The 18,203-nt window shown below is 46.1% G+C and overlaps 1 protein-coding gene across 12 annotated transcripts; it reads right to left on the bottom strand.

Annotated features, from left to right (window-relative positions):
- Positions 1–14,390: 14,390 nt before the first annotated feature.
- Positions 14,391–17,935, bottom strand: LOC133745173 (uncharacterized). 12 transcript variants are annotated; one of them, XM_062173172.1, is made up of 9 exons: positions 17,292–17,930; positions 16,957–17,135; positions 16,685–16,824; positions 16,508–16,560; positions 15,790–15,878; positions 15,435–15,490; positions 15,151–15,312; positions 14,913–15,026; positions 14,391–14,647 (listed from the first exon to the last, which is right to left on the bottom strand). In XM_062173172.1, the coding sequence occupies exons 3-9, from the start codon at positions 16,733–16,735 to the stop codon at positions 14,612–14,614; spliced, it is 561 nt and encodes a 186-aa protein (XP_062029156.1). In that variant the 5' UTR covers positions 16,736–16,824; positions 16,957–17,135; positions 17,292–17,930; the 3' UTR covers positions 14,391–14,611. The 12 variants fall into 12 exon arrangements, with proteins under 12 accessions (XP_062029156.1, XP_062029157.1, XP_062029160.1 ...); XM_062173173.1 differs by having other exon boundaries at positions 16,957–17,106; XM_062173176.1 differs by having other exon boundaries at positions 17,410–17,930.
- Between the last annotated feature and the right edge of the window lie 268 nt (positions 17,936–18,203).

Here is an 18,203-nt window from a genome sequence, read left to right as displayed (position 1 = left end):
CTACTTGAATCCCCCCTCCTCCCCAACCAACTTGGCACAGCGCCACCACCCCAGCTTGTCCCCGACATAGCGGGAACCTCTGGTGCAAACACCGCAGCAGCCGCCAACGCACCTCCACCTGGCCCCAACACTCGGTTGTTGCTCCAAATGAGTGAAGCCATTGCCTCCTTACGAGCACGGATCCAGAGCGCCGAAAGCAGGACCGGCTGGCAGCCGATCACGGTGGGCTTCCAGGGAAAGATGGGACCATTCACCTCCCGAATACAGGTTGAGAAGCGCCCACCGGAGGCCAAGCCCTTCAAGATTGAGAAATATAATGGCACCCGAGACCCGTACCGTCACTTGGATGTCTTTCAATCCCTCTTACATGGAACCCGATACACGGACACGATGGCATGCCACGCGTTCGAGGAAACCCTGACGGACGAGGCCCTGCGATGGTTTCTTAATCTTCCCCCCAACTCCATCGATAGCTTCCAGGAGCTCGGGGACAAATTCCTCTGCAGATTCATTCTGTGCGGCAGCGGCTATCGCACGACACCTGACTTATTCCGGCTCAAATAGCGGCCAAACGAGCGATTGCAAGACTTCGTCCGCCACTGGCAGAAACAAGCTACGTACACAGTGTTGTTCCCTTGACCCAGCCCTAGCGGCATTGGCATTCAAGCAGGCACTCCAGCCAGGATACTTTCTACTGCAAATCAACACTAATCCCCCTGCGACATATGACGACCTCCTCGACGCTGCTACCGCCTTTGCGCAAGACGAATACGATACATTTGGCCGCGATACCAACACCAATGCGCACCCAGTCACTGTACCTCAAGTGAACCCCATCGGGACGTCAGATAACAGGAACAAAGACACCAATCGAGACAAATCTGCCCAGTAAAATGATAGAACCCCACAAGAGCGGCAAGGTTACAACGATAGGAGGGACAAGCAGTACGGAAAGAGCCCCGAGAAACTGAAATACAATACGTCAGGTAGTCGGTATCGCGATGCACCATATAGCAGCACTCGACACAGGGACAACCACAGATTCGAAGCACCCTGATACGAGATCTACACCACGCTCACCGCTTCGTATGAAGAAATCTGGAACAACCACAAGGACATCATCCCGCACCCACCGAGGCGCAAGCTCGGTTAGACCAAACCGCAAGACAACGGCAAATATTGTACATACCATGAAGAATCCGGCCACCCCACCAATATCTGCTGGGCACTAAAGAACGCTATCGAGCACCTCATTTAAAGCGGCCAACTCATGCAGTATCGCACTCCCGCAACAGGAGCCAATGTCATCGAAGTCTATGGACAGATCCTAACGATACATGGAGGTGCCCCACGCACACCCGAGACTCACCATGCTCAGAAGCGCCAATGCCCTCGGGGCCAGGAGATATTGGGACTCAGCCATGGCTGCCATACCCTACAGGTAGAATGGAACTCGATAGCCTTTAATCGCAGTGAGGACACCATAAACACCATAACGACCCCTTCTTGATCACTATGATCATTGACCACTATCGATGCCATCGGGTCCTGGTCGATAGCGGCGCGGCGGTCAGTGTCATGTTCGGCAGCTGCTACGAAGGCCTCAACCGAGATAAGAGGAAACTGAGTCAAGACCACGAGCCCCTGATCAGCTTTGCAGGAGAAATGACGCAACCCTTGGGATCCGACAACCTGCTGATCACACTCGGAGGAGGCAACACTATTGCCAGGATGACAACACATTTTATCGTTGTCAACTGCCCCTCCTCCTACAACGTCATCCTAGGGCGAGACGCCATCTGGGGACTCCAATGCTTTGTGGCAGGGCACATGCTAATGATGAAGATACCCACCTCGGGCGGCATCCTCACCATCCGAGGCGATCAGGAGTTAGCGAGACAATGCAACTCCCTGACTCTCGCAAGGGGACATGGCAGGCAAGAGGTTCTTCTAACCACCGACATGCCTTCTCCCTCTGACAAGCCCGAAGATCCAAGGGAAGATCCCGAGACCCTAGCCACCCGCGATACTGCAAGCTCCAGCACCTGAGACCAGACACTTTGGAAGATCTGATATCGGTCTCCATATCCGATACACACCCAGTAAGAAAAATCAAGATCGGCTCCAAAACAGATCCACAGTTCCAGGCATAATTACTCGCCTTCCTCAAGACCCGACAAGAGGTGTTTGCATGGTCGTATGCCGAAATGCCCGGGATATCGCCTGACCTGCTGACCCACAAACTCACCATCTCACCGGATGTTCCCCCGATCAGGCAGAAAAGAAGGGCCTTCACTGAAGAAAAGTACAAAGCCATCCAGGCCAAAGTGAAGAAACTCCAAGACATCGGGTTTGTCAGGGAAGTCTCCTACCCGACATGGCTCTCCAATGTTGTGATGGTAAAGAAGCCCAATCGTAAATGGCGCATGTGTGTCGATTACACCAACTTGAACAAGGCTTGCCCAAAGGACAGTTTTCCCCTGCCACGAATCAATCAGCTAGTTGACTCCACTGCCGGCCACAAGCTCCTTAGCTTCATGGACGCCTTCTCGGGTTACAACCAGATCGCCATGGAACCTTCCGATCAAGATAATCAAACAGAACTTGAAAATGAGGCTGGACGATGCCAAGGGTTTATGGGCAGAAAAATTACCCGAAGTCCTGTGGACGATAAGGACGACCCCAACAGAGGCCAACGGCGAGTCCCCTTTCTGCTTATCCTTCGGGACCGAGGCCGTGATCCCTGTCAAGCAGGAGGTTCACAGCGAGAGGGTCGCATGCTTCGACCCACTCACCAATTCGGAAGGATTGAACCTCGACTCTGACCTCTTGGAGGACAGCCGCGAGTGAGCCCATCTCCGCAATGTCAACAACAAACAGCGTATCGCTCGCTGTTTGATGAAGGAGAAAATGCCAACCCCAACAGCGTATCGTCGGGGACTGGGTGATGAAAGAGAAAATGCCAACCCCAACAGGGCTCAAAGCCACCTGGGAAGGGCCATACGAAATCACTGAGGCCATGGGACCCGCAACCTTCTACTTGAGGGGGGCAGACGGCATCACTCTCCCACATCCATGGAATGCCCAGCACCTCCACTACTATCCTAAGTAGAGTGAGGCACCCAGGCTGCGGTCTTCACCCCGCCATTGCCTCTCCCCATGCTTGTAAGCACCGATACTATCTCCTTTTATCTTTTCTTGAATGTATTTTGCAACTGCCCTCGCGCAGTATTGAATGACATGATATTACCAATGAATGAAATGCTCCTACTCGCCATACCCACCAACTGCACTAAACGTGTATCGCCATCCAACCCATAAACGGTCAAACATTCTACTCTTATCATTATCGCCACGGGCCCTATGCTGGCCACAATAACAACCACAAGCAACAGGCAAGGGCACGCTGTACAGCAGTCCCAACTTATTGCCTACGCATTGTCACTAATATAAATGCGATATCGCTCACGGCCGGTTTCGCTGATACAGCACAACACTGTCCCTCGCAAACCCTTGCGTTGCCAATTGCGATCAAATGAATGAACGCTACGCGATCACGCAATTCTCCATGAATGAATGAATGAACGCCACGCGATTCTCCACGAATGAATGAATGAATGCCACGCGATTCTCCATGAATGAATGAATGAACGCTACACGATTCTCCATGAATGAATGAATGAACGCCACGCGATTCTCCACGAATGAATGAATGAACGCCACGCGATTCTCCATGAATGAATGAATGAACGCTACGCGATCATGCGATTCTCCATGAATGAATGAATGAATGCTACGCGATTCTCCATGAATGAATGAATGAACACCACACGATTCTCCATGAATGGATATGTGATACTTCACCATGAAACAAATGAATGATTGATATGCGATACATCGTAACGAATGAATGTCAACGCCACGCGACACATCGCGATTCATGAACACTCCTATCAACTACTGCCATGATATGCGATACGATCCAACAAAAGAAAACGCCGACGAGATGCCACGCCAAACGAAAGCGCTCAATGTCAAAAAGGTTTGCCACTGGCTCTCACCCCAAGTCCCGATATCATACTACACGGCTCCTTGCGCTAAATGCGGCGCCCACACTCGTACTCCGCCTCCATGCAAGACGATACACAATGAAAAGCAAGTACAGAAAGGCAATAGCATTATGAAAGGCGATACATTCCACAGAAAGGAAATTCATTACAAAGGGCTTTGCGGCCAATAGCGATACACCAATTGTTACTCCATACAAATGCGATATACAATGATAGCATGTTACATCTTAACACATACGATCTATTCCCTAGCGCATGAATGCGATACACATACACCTATTCTCGCCACCCCTCAGACCAAGTGATTCTTTGGAATATGAGGAGCCCCGGAAGAAGATCACTGAATTGGATGATTAATAGGTTGCCGAGCTCTGGTGGGAAAGACCGGGGGGGCAGTTCCACGACACCACTCTCTGCCATATCGCCACCCGATCTCCATCATTGTAGCCTGCCGCACCTCCAGTGAACATAGTCCTTGGGTATCTCACTTGGACGCAACCTTAGTTCCTCACGAGTGCAGATTGCTCCGTCCTCCAAAGGGCGATGAAGCCGAGCCCTTGTGAGATTAGGCTATAAAGCCTATAACTCAAGATGAGATTAAGCTATAAAGCCCAGAAATCTGGAAACGCACACCACCCAAAGGAAGAAAAGATTTCAGAAGCAGAAGCACAATGATAAACAAGCAAAACGCCATGTTGCAAAATATGCTCAACATACCTCTTCCCTTCTGCCTATTTATAGTGGAATGCCACCGCCATTAACCGCTCCTAGATAACCAATCGGCTCGCCATCTTAATGACCTGCAATAATGACAAGGCAACCAATCGACAAAGCAATAAATACGTTCAATGCATGAGGGACTATCGCCCAACAATGTCTATTCCCTATAAACTTTTCGTGTCCCAATGCAAAACGGACATTCCAAAAACCAGACCACTCGGTCAGCGTCTCAACAAAATCCAAAGCATTTAAAAAAAAAAGCAATCCTATAGCTAGCACAAAAAACAAAACAATGCAGAAGCTAAGTCTCGTCCTCGGCATTGCGTGCCTGCTCCCCCACTCCATCTAACTCTCCAACATTTTCACCTTGCAACTCGCCCTCGGCACCCAAGCGCGCCTCCCCTCGTTCACCAGTAGCATCCTCTGCCTCGCGATCGCCATCTTGACCCGCGACATGCTCCGATACAGTGGCCTACTCTCGGATCACAACCCCAGCACCTTGACCACCACTCGCGGCACTGGCTTGCGATCTCGCTGCCTTCTTGGCCTGTATATCCCACACCATCTTTTCCTGATCAATCCAACCAGCAGCAATACCATATCGAATCGAGTGCAGGGCCCCATCCGAGAAGGCCTTGTTCATCTTCTCTTGAAAATGGGCTGACCGGAGATAAAGATCCACCGCCTTGTCCGCGCCATCCCGCTTAGCCTTCTGAAGTTTGTTGAAATGTGTCTCGGCAGCGGCGCGCAAACGAATGCAGTCCTCGGCAAAGTTACTAGCCCGAGTCTGTTGCTCAACTAACTCCTTCCTCAGCCGCTCCATCTCTGCCTCCCTCTCGCCTGCCTGGAGCTCAACGACTCGCAAGCGGTCAACCTCCCCTTGTAGAATACCAACTTGTCCTTCCAACTCCACCACGCGATCGGGAAAAGAAACCAAACTCTCCAGAGCGGCACCGCGAAGCTCCAACTCGGCATCGCGCTCCCGGACTTGCCTTTCCAACTCTTGCAGGTGCTCTTCAGCCTCGCCAACCCTGGCCCTAACCTGATCCACAGCCTTCAGGCCATCCTCCGCCCGCTATAGCTTCCCGGTCAGATCCAAGTTGGACTCCCTCAGCGGGGCGACAGCATCCTCGGCCTCTTGACGACGAGCCCCCTCCACTGCCAGTGATCCCTTCGTCAATTGCTTGCCTCATATCCTCACACTCTACTTGGCCTTGGTCCAATGCACTTTGAAGCTCGCGTGCCCGCTCCCTCTCGGCATTCAACTCCCCCTGCAAAGTGGGCTACCAACTCGGCAGAGGCATGATAATTCATGTTCACAGGCTGCATCGCACACCAGTGTCAGCATACCTACGCGAAAGAAATGAGGAACTAATGAACATACAAACTCATAACGATACCTACCCTCATCAGCCTCTCATGAGCCTCCCGATACCCCAGGCGCGGATCTTCAGCATTCGCACGACTTCGATCGCGATGACAATTCCGCAGGTCGGCAACCATATGAAGGATGGCACCATTAGTGACTCCAATCTCGCCCAGGGTGCGTTCAAGACCCCCGGCAACTTCATCGCGCGAACCCCGCGAGGCCCCACTCGTTGATCTCGAGCGCGATACATTCTCAGTCTGAGACCTCTTACCCCCACAAGTATCGACACTAACACCGACTGGGGGACTCCCGAGCTGAAGCTGCGATACAGTCATTTTCTTCGACCTGACCCCGTCAGTGCGGGCGCACGTATTCGATACTCTGGTCTCATCTCCCTCGCCAACCTGGCCATGGGTCCCCGCCTCGGTAACCTGGACATTCCCAATCACACCTTCTCCAGACTCGGGTTGCACCTCAGGAACCTCAACAGTCAGACCTGTCTCACCAACGGCTTGGCTAGTCACCTCCGCCTCCCCACTGTCAACAGTAATAACATCGCCAAAGACAGCATCCACCTCCGCCTCGAGATTACCGATGTCATCGCCAAAGACAGCATCCAACTGTTCCAACACTGCATCTTTCACTAGGCGAGCCCGAGCGCTGGTATTGCTTTGGCGTCGCTCCACTTCTTCCAGCAACTCCTCGACGGAGATCTCCACCTCAACCACTAGCTCCGATGGCTGAGCCACACCACCACGCTCCACCCTTCCTGCTGAGACTCGGGGAGACTATCTCGCTACTTCCCGAATCTCGGGGGACTGGTGCTCGCCAACAAGTATTGGGGGACGCTCGCCCACTTCACCCACCTGTCTTCGCGGCCCCTGCGGATTTTGAGCCGATTCCCGAGCAACCTGAGCCTCATGCCCCTCGGCACCAGCCTCATCCTCGGCTCGCTGGTTGAGATACTCCAGCACAGCATCGAGAAACCTCAGATACATCTCGTCGGGTAACTGCATGTTCATCCGATGATCAGTCACAAGAACTTTGTCAGGAAGATCGACGTCAACCCGCCTTGCAGTCTCCGATTCTCGCAACAACTCCCTAATAATAAAATCTATATCCACCTCCTCGTAGGGCGCATCACTCTTGCTCGAAGCCTCGCTCGGCATGTCCGCTACAAAGCACACAAACAATTTTAGAACATAAACAAGGAACGGGTGAACGTCAAAAGCAATACACAGCCCCTCACCCGGACACCTCCCCAGATTAAACTTCTCATATATCGGGAGCCTACACAGGCGATAGAACCCTCTCGCTCCCCTGGGAAACGCACCCATCACCCTCGCCACACGCTTCTGCTCTAACGTGGTCAGGCCAACCTCCTGCCTCACTACGATACAAAGACACGCTATTAGCACACACCAAAGGCAAAATCCACCAAAAATACAATCACGATACTCACAGATGGGCTGGAAACTGGTCGGAACCCGATGCACCATGTCCGGGTTCTGCCAGCGGCCTCCAACCAGGCAAGGCCTCCCTCGCCAACGAGCATAAATGTTTGACGGAAGATCCTCAATAACTGCACGGCCACGCGCCCTAAAATTAATACACCCGCTATCGCCACCCTTGGACGATTACTGCATCTTGAATAGGGAATTAAACTCGCCGATACTGGGACATAGGATTTGCTGAGCTTCCACAGCAGCAATACCCCCATCAACTGCCTCAGTGCGTTTGGCGATAGCTGCCCTAACAATACATTCAGGCACGACAGCAGATACTGCAGCTCCTCTGGTATCGGGAACGTCAGCCCACACTTGAGCTGATATTCATAAAAGTCAGCCTACCCCATCTCGGGATGACTAAAACACTCGCCATCTCTTAGAGGACGCAGCAGGACGTCACCCGGAATGCCCCAAGTCAACCTCATATCGTTTATCTGCTCCTCGGTCATACTCGGCCCAGGCTGGTCAATGGGCATATCGCCAAGGAGCAATCGCCCACCTGGCGAATGAGCAATCTCCAACACCTCAACCTCTTCCACCTCAGAAACCTCGGGGCTCGCAACATGCCCAACCCTACTTGGGACCCCATGCAAGGATCCCTCACCACCTCGAGAAACACCCTCGCTGCCACCTCGGGAAGTGCCCATCGCACCGCTGCGAGAGACACCTTCACTACTACCCCGGGAAGCACCCACGACCCATCCGCAAGGAGCACCGTCACCACGCCTGCGAGAAGCACCCTCGCCACCGCCACGAGAAGCACCTTCACCACCCCCATGGGACGAACCCTCCCGCCTACCACGACTATGATGCTCCCGCGCCATTCTCTCGGATACCCAAAATCAGTCAACCGTCTCCTACCTATCACCTTCCAGGAACCGCCCTACGAAATTTCAAAATCCAATCTCCCCTGAAGCAGCAAATGAAACTCCTACTAAACCCAGATTTCGCCTCCCCCAGCGGCTAACCAAACCCACAACGACCCAACGCCTACACGCAAACCCTGCCCCTGGTATACGACTCACACTAACCCAAACGCCCTCAAGACAGAAACCCAGGAAAGTCAGAGAGACGGCGTACCTGTTCGCTTCTCCAACAGGAAAACAGGGACAACAACGCCAACAACCAGGAATTCCGACCACCAAACGAAATATTCTAGCTTTTTTCACGCCAAAGACTCCAACTTTGTTCACCTCTTATCTCAATCTCCGACGAAAACAGAGGAACAGTAACCACCACCATACCCCTCCTCTGTCCTTATATAGGGACTCGAGAATACAGGGACCGTTGGACGTGCAAGGACGACGACACCAGATCTCACCACGTGTCCGACATCCCTGAACGTTACAGAAGTCATGCGCCGTCGCCTCGACTCCTTACCACTACGCCATTATTGTTTCGGACTCCAGTACGCCAGGCTTCCCGCACACGAAAAATGAATGACATCACTACACGTGTCACCAGGGCACAGCATATGCGCCAAAAGACGCATGAAACCCTACCACCGATTGGCGATAGCGACACAACGCCAAGTACGATTATGATCTCCTCACCCCAGCCAAGACTCCTCTTAAGTGGGGACTTAGGGGACTGGGGGTAATGGTTGTACGGAAGCCACGTGGCATGAACTCGCCTTGAACTTCCGATACTTGTACCAAAGACAAACTCCCCACTCAAGAGAACTCTTGACCGGGGACTTAGGGGACTTGTTGGTATACACATACCTCCTAGGCACAAATATCGAAAGCACAAGACTCGTATCTTCAATACACAAGCAAGGAAAGCTCCCAGCCGAGGGTTCCGATACCCCTCGGGGAGATATCAGGAACCCCGAGCGTCCCACACCGAAAGAAACGGAACCAAGCTCCCACAAATATGCTACATTAAGGTCATCTCCAACAACCCAAAGAGGTAACTGTTTACTATCACTTTCCATTATCATTATCGTATAATGATACTGACTTAGGCATCGAAGCGTTGAAGGCCGGCACACCCGATCTTCCCTTTGACCTTCGTCTATTTTGCAGCTAAGCGAGACCGATAGCGATAGTAGCAGACTGATACACCCCGTGTTTAGCTGGATCAGACCCTTCCCAAGACAGCTGAAACAGAATGAGCACAAACCTCTTGTTCTAAACAAGATCTTATGGACAGAGGCGTGCAAGAGCACAGTGAGCCTAGTGGAATTAGCATACTCTAATAAGTCGGCACAGTGTGCCTATGCCCCTCAACATCAAAAATGGTTCCTCCAACTTTAATGGTAGCGTCATTTTGGAGGGAGCTTTTATCACTTTAACGACTGTTCGTGAACAACCATTTTGATGCAATAACTCTTGCAGGAGCAGCACCATTTCGGAGGAGTTTTGAGCATGAAACTTGGTTGTTCATGAACAACCACTTTTGTTTCAATGCTTGAGCATTTGAGGCAGCAACAACGTCATTTTGATAGGCATGGAAAGACTCTAATAGTTGTGGTCGTTCATGAACGGCCTATTAGAGTCTTGAAGGGCCATAAGACATACGAGGACTAATTGGAGGAGCATGTATCACAGAAAAGGCATATGTATACCTGCAGCTTTTCTCTTTCTTTCTCTAGTGGCTTTTTCTCTCGTGCATCTCCTCTTCTTTGTATTTCTTTTGTTCTGCTGTGTAGCGCGTTTTCTCCTCCTCTCCTCCCGTTGTAGCTAGAAGGAACACTATATATAGGCATTCAAGATCAGCTGGGATTACATCTTCAACTTTAAATTATTTAAATTTCAAATCCCCAATCTTGAGCAATCGTCTATAGATAACTTCTTATCTCTTTATCATTCCATCGTGGCTAAGTCTTGAGCAGCCACACTTCTCACCTTGCATGCATATATTTGAACTTGGATATTAATTTCAAGATGCAGGCTGGTCATGTTCTAGATAATCCAATCCCCATTTTCAAATATTTGAATGATTCAAACAAGTTTGAATTGCATGGTCAGCAAATATCCCATTTGACATTGGCAAATATGCAAGAAGAATCTTATCCAAGCTAGGGGTCTAATTTTCAACTAACCCGGCAATCTTCTTCTTTTCTTTAGAAGTTTTGTACTTCTGTGGATAAATGCCGAGCCTTGTACATCAAATATCTTGCAAGGGACTATTTTTCAAAAAAAAATTATTAATTTTTTTTTTGTTTCAACAAGATCTCAACCTCAAAGGATACAAATGAGTGAATAATTCACCGATACACTAATGGCATGGCTAGATATAATGCAACAGATGCAATAGTTGGACAATCGATTTGATTAGTTCACCCCCAATACCTCATATCAAAATAGTAACATGATGATGCAGTTGGTGAAATGAAATATCTTAAATATCCTTAGACTATATGTTAATTTAAAATAATTTTTAATATATGAAGGATATTATGGTAAATAACCAAATAGTAAATGAAACTAAAATTCAAAAAAAGAAGGAATCTGCAGATATAACTTCCCAATCCCACTATGCCTAAATATATCTTCTCAATCCCACTATCTCCATATATAACTTCCTACAATCTCCAGATATAATTTCCTACTATTTTTTTCTAAAAAGTAAAACTAAAAATAAAATGTTTCACACATGCATCGCATGTGTCAATTAATAAGACTAGTTATTTATAATAAGAGGTAAGTTCATGTGTTTCAGGCAAGGTTCTAAAAAACACTAGGCGCTAGTCGGGCGGTGACCCGGGGACTAGCGCCTAGGGGCCTAGGCGGGGACTAGGCGGTTTTTATTTTTTTAAATTTTAAATTATTTTTATGACCTATAATAATATAAATAAAAATATTTAAAGTCTAAAAATTAATTATAAATATAAAAATAGTCAAAATATAGAATAAATTAGGGTTTAGGGCCGCCCAGCACCGCCTAGTCTTCCCTAGAACAGCCTAGTCCCCGCCTAGCACCGCCTAGCCCGCCTAGTCCCTGTCTAGCCTGCCTAGGCGGACACCTAGTAGCCCAGAGCCTAAGGGCAACACCTAGGCCAAAATCCGATTGGTTCCTTACCGCCGAGGCCGTTTTTTAGAACATTGGTTTCAAGTGATTCCCATTGTTTCAGTGGTGGAAACGGGATGGTGGTGAGAGCTTCCATCTCCGAGATCCAGTACCTGTCAACAATGAACAGAGGTCAGAGGGAAGACCGGGCTAGCCGGCCTTCGACTCTCCGATGCCTAAGTCAGATACAAGTGGGAATGTAGACTAGGTAGGAGTTAGTGGAGAATGGTAGCTTACCTTGAATGAGTAGAGATAGAGACATGTATTTATAGTGTGGGGATGGGCTTGTCACCCCTTTGTTTCCAATGTGGGACTAGCTGTGGTCCACCCGATACCACAAGTGTATGGTATCGGCATCATGTCTGGGTTTTATTGGCGTTACTTTAAGTGGCTAATGAGCCTTGTGCTTCCGATACTTGTGCCTGAGAAGTATCTATACCAACAAGTCCCCCAAGTCCCCAGTCAAGAGTTCTCTTGGGTGGGGAGTTTGTCTTTGGTAGAAGTATCGGAAGTGAAAAGTGAGTATCCTTGCCACGTGGCTTCCGTACAACCATTAGCCCCAGTCCCCCAAGTCCCCAGCTAAGAGGAGTCTTGAATGGGGTGGTGATTTCATTTTCCAAGTAAAAACGGCGCAAGCATTCATTGGACATTTGGCAATAGTGTCTTCCTTGGGGTAACCAGTCCCCCGAGCCCTAGGTAAGAGGGTCTGGACTAGGGTTTGCTATCATATGGCATCAGGTGTGCTCGATACAAGGTGTACTTGTCAAGAGAACACGTGGCGATATCATGTCGTCTAATGGAGAGACGAGGCATGGCGATATTGTATGATGGAGAGAACACATGGCGATATCATGTCGTGTAATGGAGATATGAGACATGATGATATCATGTAATGGAGATAAAACATGGTAATATAGAATAGAGAGATAAAACATGGTGATACCACGTGTTGGAGAAAGATAACCCATGCCGATATCATATAATGGAGAGAACACATGGTGATATTGTATAATGGAAAGAAGACTTAGCAATATCGTATCGTATAATAGAGATAAAACATGGCGATACCGCGTACTGGAGAAAGATAACCCATGCCGATATCATATAATGGAGAGAACACATGGCGATATCAAATAAAGGAGAGCGTGTCGTAATTATGCCTATGGTGATATTGGATGTTTTCTAGGATAGTGCTAGGCTATGTTACCACAACCATGCTTGTAGTTATTTCATCTTGATCATGTGTTTAGCCATTTCAGCTTGATCGCATTTAGACATTTCACCTTGATCGTATTTCATTTAGCCATTTGATTTTGGTCGCATTTAGGCATTTCACCTTGATTGTATTTCATTTAGCCATTTGATTTTGGTCGCATTTAGGCATTTCACCTTGATCATATTTCATTTAGGCATTTCGCCTTGATCGCATTTAGCCATTTCATTTAGGCATTTCGCCTTGATCACCTTTCATTTCGGAGGTGGTGCCGCGAGTGTGGTGGTGATCTGGTGGTGATGATGCAGATGCGAGCTTCGGCTAAGGGATGGCACCAACTCCTTACCTGGGCTTTCTGGGCCTTGACATTTCATTTGGGCCCCATGTGGGCTTTTGCTATTAGTTTTTTTCTGCTTTATTGTTTTAGTTTATTTGTTGGTTCCAATAAGTCCTCATCAAAGTATGGTTGGCGATAGTGGGGTTTGTCTCGGTCTGCACACTCAGTGTGCCTTGCCTGACCTAGTGAGATGGCTATCTGTCTTAAAATGGGAGCAACCTCCTAGTGGCAGGATGAAACAGAGTGTCGCCGGATTAGATTCCGTGCGGCAACATAGTAGGAAAGCTGCGCTTTTTGTTATGATGTTTCTCCTTAGTAGAGTTATCTTTCTGTTATGTCACCGCTTTGTTAAAGCAAATAGAGTAGTCAATTGTGCACTCTTTGCTAACCGGTGCATGTTAGAATACATTACTTATTGTAATCTGAAGTTAAGGCTCTATGTCCCCCCCCCCCCCCCCCCCTTGTATTCTATGGTTTCATTAATCAAGGCCTAGCCTGAGAGCAGCCGCACCGGCCCTCCTTCAAAAAAAAAGAAAAAAAAAAGATTTTCGGCCAGAAAATCTGGAAGAACCTATTTAAGCAAATGCAACTCATTCAAGTCTAAAGGATCACTACACCAATTTTTCAATCAGACGACAGTTTTTCACTGTCGTCTGAGTATAAGGTTTGCTGTTGTCTATCTCAATGCCGTCTGATATATGAATCAGACAATACCAGAAAACTGTCGTCTGATAAAATTTAGTACAACATCAGTTACTACTCAGTCTGTTGTCTGAATACCACAAAGAACAACAGCGGCTTATATACTTACTGTTGTCTGAATTCTGTGCCAGACAACAGGGGCTTATATGCTTGCTGTTGTCTAAATGTTGTGCCAGACAACAGGGGCTTATATTCTTGCTGTTGTCTGAAGGCTGTGCCAGACAACAGGGGCTTATATGCTTGCTGTTGTCTGAAGGCTTAGTCAGACAATATGTACTTGCAAATCCCATTGTCCATCTATTACTGATACTATAGATTTCTCTAAATAACTATTGTTTGTTGTTTTACTGGACAATGACTTTCTCGTTCTTTTAGTCCTTATAGTATTATAGTTAGATGGCTCATACAACAGTTTTTGTTAGGCATTTTGCGATGATCAATTTTGTTAAACATCATCTCAAACAAATAAGTTCAATATGCTTATTCCATATTTCCATACAACAAAAAATAAACTTGGTTGAAAGTTGGAATAAAGTAGCACAAATCTGGACAGTATAATTTCAGAGATGCCAAAAGACTTGCACCATACAAGATATGGTATACAAGATATGGACTTGTATAAATATAACAATTGTTCCATATATGGGAAGCAGTCAGCTTGCAGGGCCTGCTTTTCCTCTATGACAAGCAGCTTGCTTCCTTGGAAGAAATCATCTGCCAACAACAATAACCAGAATTGTGTTATTCATGGAAACAAGAAAGTTCTACTCTGTTAACTTTTGCAATGAGAAAACTAAAAGAAAGAGTGTAACAGGGAGTGAAACATAAGCTAGATTTGACAAATGAAAGGTGTATCCAGTTATGTTTTTTCTAGTTTATTTGCAATGACAATTCTTCTTGAGCAGAAACCAAAATGAGAATAAAAACCTATCTAAAGGAGAAACTTGCAAGTTACCACTAGAAGTAATTGTGTTCTTACCATTATTTTGTTCGAGGAAATGGCTCCAAGTTTATGTAATGCTTTCTTCAAGTCACGAGTGCCACTGTTGGTGGGCAACTTCTGTTCTCCATCAGTAGCCACCAGAATTGTAAGCTGATCATCAAAATTCAACGAGAGAGAAAAGAATAACATTTCCAAGCCTGTGTGCTGAACCATCCTAGAACTAGCCAACTCAAATCAAAACAATAGAAATGATGCAGACTGATCTGGATCTTACCACTATATATTCTTTGTGGATTGCATTAGGTGACTGGCTTTTTGAGCGCTTTTTGAAGTTGTTCACATTGGCAAGGGTCACTTCGTCAAATTTAGCCGCCTCTTCCAAAGAAAAAAGTTTGAAGCATTCCTCTACATCCTCTATCTCAGATTTTTGTATAACCTACAAACACGTGAGATAATTCATTTCATCAACATTTCTAAGATCTAGTTATATATTCTGTTTTGATCCATACATATCAACGACGGTTTATTCTCAAACTCCAGGAGATGAATTGAACTTACAGATGAATAGCTTGAGATGCAATGATCAAGATTTCGAAGCAAAGCCGTCATTGCCCCTGAAACCAAAGGAGTAAAAATTGCATTAGGAAAGAAAAATAGAAGTAAAAAGAGTAGCTTACTGGCTTAACTTTTTGAGTATGGGACTCCTTATCAGAAACTAATCCTAAAAGCTCCTTGCAAATTGTATTATGTCAATTTTACAAGAAAGAGATCAGTAGAAGTATACTTCAGGGGTTCACATTTTATGGGACTTATCAGTTATCAACAGTGTGCGGTCATCAGATCCATGATATACGTGTCACTACAAATGAATCAATAAGCTGAAACAGGAATAATGTAGACAGGGAGACAAAACCTTCTGGATCTTCCCACAAAGCAATGAACCAGCACACTGCCACCAGATCTTTTAGCTTCCTCAATGTAATCGAAACACTCATCAAAGTGCTGTTTTATGTTCGTACTTGGTCCGTCAGAAACTACCTCAATTTTGAAAAAGCATCATAAAGTAAAAAGAAATTTCAGTTCCAGAAGTCCACCTTTGCTTGAAACAATATCAAACTTATGTTTTACAGGGTTCAGAAACGCTCATAGGTTCAAGGCATTAGATACTTATATGGAGTTCTGAGGGATTGTCATGATGTAAAGGCTGGTGAGAACGGGCCATAATGAAGTGGGAAAAGTACTGCAGAATGTCTTCTCATGTGTGAGAACAGACTATACCAAAGGAGAACTATTTATATTTTATAGGAAAAGATATGATGCAAAAAATTTTAAAAGCTAAAGGATCATCCCAGCTATACAAAACAAATGGTTAGATAACACGAGTAGTAGACTAAGTGCAAGAAATAAGAAACTAGGAGACTAGACTAAAGGAAATTATCTCAAAAACATAGACTCTGGTTTAAAAGCCAAAAGACATTCCCAGGAAAAAAAAAACACGAAAAGAAGATAATTAACTTATTTCACCACAGCACAGAAGAATGTTCCCATCTTTTAAAACCTTATAGACAAAATCATTTGGATATGCAGGAGGCATTGCACTACCCACTGTCAAAATGTGAGTAATGTTCAACCTGTTTAGTTCTTCCTCGTCATTTGCAGCACCAAAAGAACCCAAGAAGAGACCCTACAAATTGAAAAGCAAGAAGAACAAATGATATCCTAGCTGCATAAAACAGTGCAAAAAAAAAAAACAATGCAAAGCGGTAACAATACAAGTACTCTTTGTTGTGAAATTAAAATCTAATAACCTCTTCAATCTGGCAGGGGATATTGTCCTCTTTATAGTATCCCCCATTCATAGCTTGCAACAATTCAGCAGCTTGTTTCCGAAGGTAATCATCTACCTAAGCCATTGCTAGTCACAATAAATTTTCAACTGCTTACTGTCCTGCAAATCATTAACAAACAGAATCAAGTATAGATAAAGTAAAAACCATTTTAGTTGCATTGCATCAGATTCCCACAAAACCATATCCAGTCCCATACTCAAAGTTGGCATTAATCAAAATCCAAAACTTACGTTGGAGTACGCAGCAGATCTGAACTTCTTGATTCCACCGTTGGGTCGAACGTCTTCAATGTTGTATCCGATAGGTGCTTCGTAGAATAAGGATTTACCACTGCTAGACTTTTTACCATCTTTAGACTCCATTAGAACATTCAGTCGTTCCTAACAAAATTCCACACGTACTCAAATCCCTAACAAAATTCCACATTCAATCGTAAACTGAATCCGCTCCCCAAAATTCCACACTCAAATCCCTAACAAGATCAATATAACCCTAATATACACGATTAAACAATAAATACAGATCATATCAAAAATTAACAATTTTAGGGGAAACAAGAACTCACTGGTATGAAATTACAGAACCCAAAATCCATAATCAACAATCCAAGGATTCCAAGGCAAACCCACTATCAGTAGCAATAATTAAGCGAGCGAAGGAAAAAACAACTTGAAAAATAGTACCGTGAAGAGAGTCGAAGCTCTGAGAGGGGAAGAGAAATAGGCGTACCAATCGGAATAAGAAATGCGCGGACAACGAGCCTCACCGAGCTTGGAGACGGCTTTGCGGAGAATAAGGCTGACGAAAGCATGGTCGAGCTGAGATCGAGTGGGACTGTGGGACGAAGACTGCAGATCGGAGCGGAGGAGAAGTCTTTTCTCTCGTCGGCGAGTTCGGTTCCGAAGAGAAGAGATTGAAGCTGATTTAGGTTATCGTCGACTTGCATATATTCAAATCTGGAAAAGACACCGGCTTGGCTTTTGCATAGTTAATCGAAGGCAGGGGGTGAGGGTTTGGGTTTTTTTTTCTCTATTTTTAGTGGAGACTGAGAAGCAAAAAACACAGAAGAAGAGAAGAATGGAGAGTTGATCTGGACTCTACAGAGATAAGTTAGAATTTGGCGTCAGTTTCTAGGAGGGAAATTAGAATTTGGTTAAAAATTTGAGTTAATTAACCAGCGCGCAAGCATATTGAATCCTAAAACTCAGACAACATCAATTTCAGTACATTGTCTGAAAGAGAGCAGCACAATAGACAACTAAAAAACTGTTGTGTGAATCAGAACAATCAAACAACATCTTTCACCAGGCATTGACTTAAAAGCTATCAGACAACAGACACCTAAAATAAAATAAAACAGTTGTGTGACTGAAAATAATCAGACAACAGCAAAAATAAACCATTGTATAAATGAACCTTGGACAATATTACATAATAACTGTTGTCTGAATTGACTTATTCAGACAACATAAAAAAA

Source organism: Rosa rugosa, chromosome 4 (genome assembly GCF_958449725.1).
Source record: "Rosa rugosa chromosome 4, drRosRugo1.1, whole genome shotgun sequence".
NCBI lineage: Eukaryota > Viridiplantae > Streptophyta > Magnoliopsida > Rosales > Rosaceae > Rosa > Rosa rugosa.
The sequence above is the reverse complement of the archived record's forward strand: the minus strand, read 5'-3'. Positions and strand labels throughout refer to the sequence as shown.

What these genes read in the sequence shown, in the direction of transcription:
- LOC133745173 (XM_062173172.1), bottom strand. Translation starts at nt 16,735, where the DNA reads ATGAATGGGGGATACTATAAAGAGGACAATATCCCCTGCCAGATTGAA. An exon ending in GACGAGGAAGAACTAAACAG is followed by an intron (nt 15,879 to 16,507) that starts GTTGAACATTAC and finishes AACATAAAACAG; the next exon opens with CACTTTGATGAGTGTTTCGA. An exon ending in TTTGTGGGAAGATCCAGAAG is followed by an intron (nt 15,491 to 15,789) that starts GTTTTGTCTCCC and finishes CTTTGGTTTCAG; the next exon opens with GGGCAATGACGGCTTTGCTT.